At 45.0% G+C, this 4,377-nt stretch overlaps 1 protein-coding gene across 1 annotated transcript; it reads left to right on the forward strand.

Moving 5' to 3' along the window:
- Positions 1 to 701: 701 nt before the first annotated feature.
- On the forward strand, positions 702 to 1,612 carry LOC125482271 (probable G-protein coupled receptor 139; the record flags this gene model as incomplete). The annotated part of the gene is made up of 1 exon (XM_048594313.1): positions 702 to 1,612. A coding segment is annotated over one exon (911 nt), but the record flags the coding sequence as incomplete, so codon positions are not given.
- Positions 1,613 to 4,377: the final 2,765 nt, after the last annotated feature.

Consider the following 4,377-nt stretch of genomic DNA (forward strand, 5'->3'; position numbering starts at 1 on the left):
AGAACAAAGCCATATGTTGCACTTTAATGTTTTTTTACAGTTTTAATACAATAGCTCTGATTTTTCAATTCTATTTCATCAGAAACAAACATTGTTTTTTTTTCCATTTGCTTTATTTTGACTGGGCTAACTTGCTCTGTGAATTTCAATGATGTGTAAATCTGCACCCTGTAACCTTTACCTCCTTTGATTACTTTCCCAATTCTCTGTCCCTTTCTACATTAAATTTCAGAAGTTCAATTTTTAGCCAAATGTTTAGTTCTGTCCCTCATGTATCTTGCTTTCTTCCGCTGCATTTTCTCACATTTTGAAACTGTGTACGCTTATGAATTGTTTTGTGTTGCACATGCTGTCCTGCAAAATGCACGCCTTTCTTTCTTCTGAGGTGAGTATTGCATTCTTGATGTCCACATATTTCTGGCCACATCTCTCTTCCAAGCAAAAGTCCAAAGTCAATTCAATTCAAACTTAGAACAAGTGAGATCAGAGATTCACAACCTCATCAAACTTTTCAGCAGACTGGTTGCTCATCCCAGGGCATGTCCATTAAGCATGAAAATGAGCATATTTAAGTTAGAGTCACTTCAGTGATGCATTCTATTTTGAAAAGTTTTAACTTTTGACTCAAGGAGGGTCAGAAATCTTTGGATATGGTAAAAAAAAAACTCATTCACTAATTTGCAATCACTTTTCTCTGCCAGTTAACTTGGTGGCTATTGTGATCCTGTGTCAGGGAAAGTGCGGTCTCTCCATCTGTACCACCTTCTACCTTGTGGCCATGGTAATGGCAGATCTACTGGTCATTATTACCGGAGTTGTACTGTGGCAGATCAGTTCTTACTATTTCCCAGAATCTTTCTTGAACATCACTCCTATCTGCAGTGTTATCATTGTCCTGTTTTATGCAGCAACAGAATGTTCTGTCTGGTTCACTGTCACTTTCTCCTTTGATCGCTTTGTGGCCATATGTTGCCAGAATCTGAAAAGAAAATATTGCACCAAGAGACTTGCAAGTATGATTCTAGCAACAACCTGCATTACGCTTTGTTTAAAAGACATTCCATTCTATTTTACCTACGAACCTGGACAGATAATTGATGATATTCCCTTATACTGTGTTGTGAAGGCAAGCTATCATACTGACCCTGCATGGTTGGGATTTGACTGGTTTGATAAAATTCTAACTCCATTGCTCCCGTATGCTTTAATTCTGTTACTGAATGCTCTGACAGTCAGACACATTTTGGTGACCAGTCAAGTTCGCAAAGGACTGAGAGGTCAGAACAAAGGAGAGAATCACAGTGACCCAGAGATGGAGAGCAGAAGAAAGTCTGTGATTTTCCTCTTCACCATATCCAGCAGTTTCATATTGCTTTGGTTTCTATATGTTATGGACTTTTTATATTACACCATTACAGGAATTAAACCCCCATATTACAATGATTCTTTATATATATTTGCAGAAGTTGCTGTTATGGTATTGAGTTTAAATTGTTGCACAAATGCATTTATTTATGGGGTGACTCAATCCAAGTTCAGAGAGCAGTTGCTGATTGCAGTGAAATGCCCAATTAAGTCAATTATTCAACTGATGAGGAAGCAAAATGACTGAGTGCAATCCAGAGCCCAGGAAGTGTACAGAGCTGGAGAAGAAACCGAGGGAAGGGTGTTGGGCTACTAGTGGTTTCTGAAATAGGCAAGGGTGTAGACTGGAGGAGGATATAGTGATGGAAAGCATTGCAAGTGCCCAGGGAAGTTACAGAACGAGGAAAGATTTTCAGTTTTTAAAGCACAAACGGTAAGATTTGCAGCTCATTAGAAATTAAGGAAGTTAAGGCTGTCAGATTTGTGAAATATTAACGTTGGTTGTCTTTGACAGGAATCATCAAATTGTTCCCACAGTTCACAGCAAATAAACTGCAGTGTGTCAGTTAATTTAAAGCTTGAGACATTCACACAGGTTTGTGATTTCTCTGGTTGTAAGTTCAGTGATGCACAGCACCAGGAGACAGGTAGAAGCAATTGCCAGAATCTTCCCAGCCATAGGTGAATTGTGACTGAGAAATTCGGGAAGAGCAGGTGAGGTTTCCAGCAAAACCCTTTGATGTTGAGACCAAAATATCTCATTTTCCACTTGGTTGTTTAGGCATGTGAGTGGTGAGGGGACTATTAGAATTATAATTCATCATTCCCCTCATTAATACTTAATCCTACTTCATTAATATACATTCTCCCATTCTACTGTCCACTGGATGGAATTCCCAAGATGTGGGACCTGGCAACTCCAACTTGTGGCTTGATCCTCCAGACTTCCATCTTGGATGCCACACACCAGCAAATCCGGGCACACTCCATGGAAAATGACGGTATGCACCCCATGCCAAATTGGCACCCGTTATGTACCAGGCTCACTTCATCGTCATGGCACATCTCCGATCCATTCAAAGTGCCGTTCTGCTGTATAATGTTGCACTTTGGAGAGACCATCACCTTTCATTGCAAATGATGGTGAAAACACCCCCTTCACCTAACATCCTGGGGTTTATGTCACAAAAGGTGCAGGGAAATTCTGGATTGCCAGCGATCGACTGCCGCCCGATGGCCATTCAAATGTGGCACTAGTGCAGGGAATCCCAGGATGACCAAGCAGTAGCGAGTGTTTCTACCTGAGCAAATGGGAGAATTGGGCTAGCGTCAGATGAGAGGAGCATGCTCCTTGTAAATGAGACAGTTTTGGGATGATAGTGGAAGACAGCTTGCTAGGACTCGTGAGAGAACCCCTCATGAAATTTGATGAAAACGTCACTTGGCCACTTTGTCATTCCGTGTGTTCAAAGATCGCTGAAACCGTCTTCTATGTTTTTCAAGGACCGTAACTTCCGTTTTTCAAGGACCGTAACTTCCCCTCCTCGGTTGTCGAGAACGCCCTCAACCGTGTCTCCCACATCTCCTGCACCTCATCCCTCACACCCCGTCCACGCAATAAGAACCAAAAAAGAATCCCCCTCGTCCTCACGTACCACCCCACCAACCTCCGGATCCAACGCATCATCCTCCGACACTTCCGCCATCTGCAATCCGACCCCACCACCAAAGACATCTTTCCCTCCCCACCCTTATCTGCTTTCCGGAGGGACAACTCTCTCCGTGACTCCCTTGTCCGCTCCACACTCCCCTCCAGCTCCACCACACCCGGCACTTTTCCCTGCAACCGCAGGAAGTGCTACACCTGCCCCCATACCTCCTCCCTCACCCCCATCCCAGGCCCCAAGATGACTTTCCACATCAAGCAGATGTTCACCTGCACATCTGCCAATGTGGTATACTGCATCCGCTGTACCCGGTGTGGCTTCCTCTACATCGGGGAAACCAAGCGGAGACTCGGGGACCGCTTTGCAGAACACCTACGCTCGATTCGCAATAAACAACTGCACCTCCCAGTCGCGAACCATTTCAACTCCCCCTCCCATTCCTCAGATGACATGTCCATCCTGGGCCTCCTGCAGTGCCACAACGATGCCACCCGAAGGTTGCAGGAACAGCAACTCATATTCCGCTTGGGAACCCTGCAGTCCAATGGTATCAATGTGGATTTCACAAGTTTCAAAATCTCCCCTCCCCCTACCGCATCCCAAAAGCAGTCCAGCTCGTCCCTGCCTCCCTAACCTGTTCTTCCTCCCACCTATCCCCTCCTCCCACCTCAAGCTGCACCTCCATCTCCTACCGACCAACCTCACCCTGCCCCCTTGGCCTGTCCGTCCTCCCTGGACTGACCTATCCCCTTCCTAACTCCCTACCTACACTCACCTTTACTGGCTCCATCCCGGCCTCTTCGACCTGTTTGTTTCCTCTCCACCTATCCTCTCCTCTATCCCTCTTCTATCCGCCTCCCACTCTCTCCCTATTTATTTCAAAACACCCTTCCCCTCCCCCTTTTCTGATGAAGGGTCTAGGCCCGAAACGTCAGCCTCTCTGCTCCTATGATGCTGCTTGGCCTGCCGTGTTCATCCAGCCCTGCACCTTGTTGTCTCTATGTTTGCATAACTTGTTTTTTTTCTTTTGCGTGCAATAAACTTCTGTTATTGAAGAAAATCTGTAGACTCGTTTGAATTTGTTGACCAATATGTTAATTGAATAAAGATAGCGTGGACAAATTCGGCCTCAGCATCAGATGGGGCATTCCGAGAGGGAACATCGCTCAATAGGTGGCACTGTTGCCTGTGAAATGTGGAGTCCCTCACCGAACAACATGATTTCAGAGACCAGCGTGGATTTGACTTTGTGAAGTGGCAAGGTTAACTTGATCAAAAGCTGCTTCCTTTCACGCACCTAAACGTGTTTCGTCCTCCAGCAAAGTTTCAAACGAGCTTTCCAAAA

Source organism: Rhincodon typus, unplaced genomic scaffold, assembly GCF_021869965.1.
Source record: "Rhincodon typus isolate 14 unplaced genomic scaffold, sRhiTyp1.1 hic_rhity00008032, whole genome shotgun sequence".
NCBI classification, from domain to species: domain Eukaryota; kingdom Metazoa; phylum Chordata; class Chondrichthyes; order Orectolobiformes; family Rhincodontidae; genus Rhincodon; species Rhincodon typus.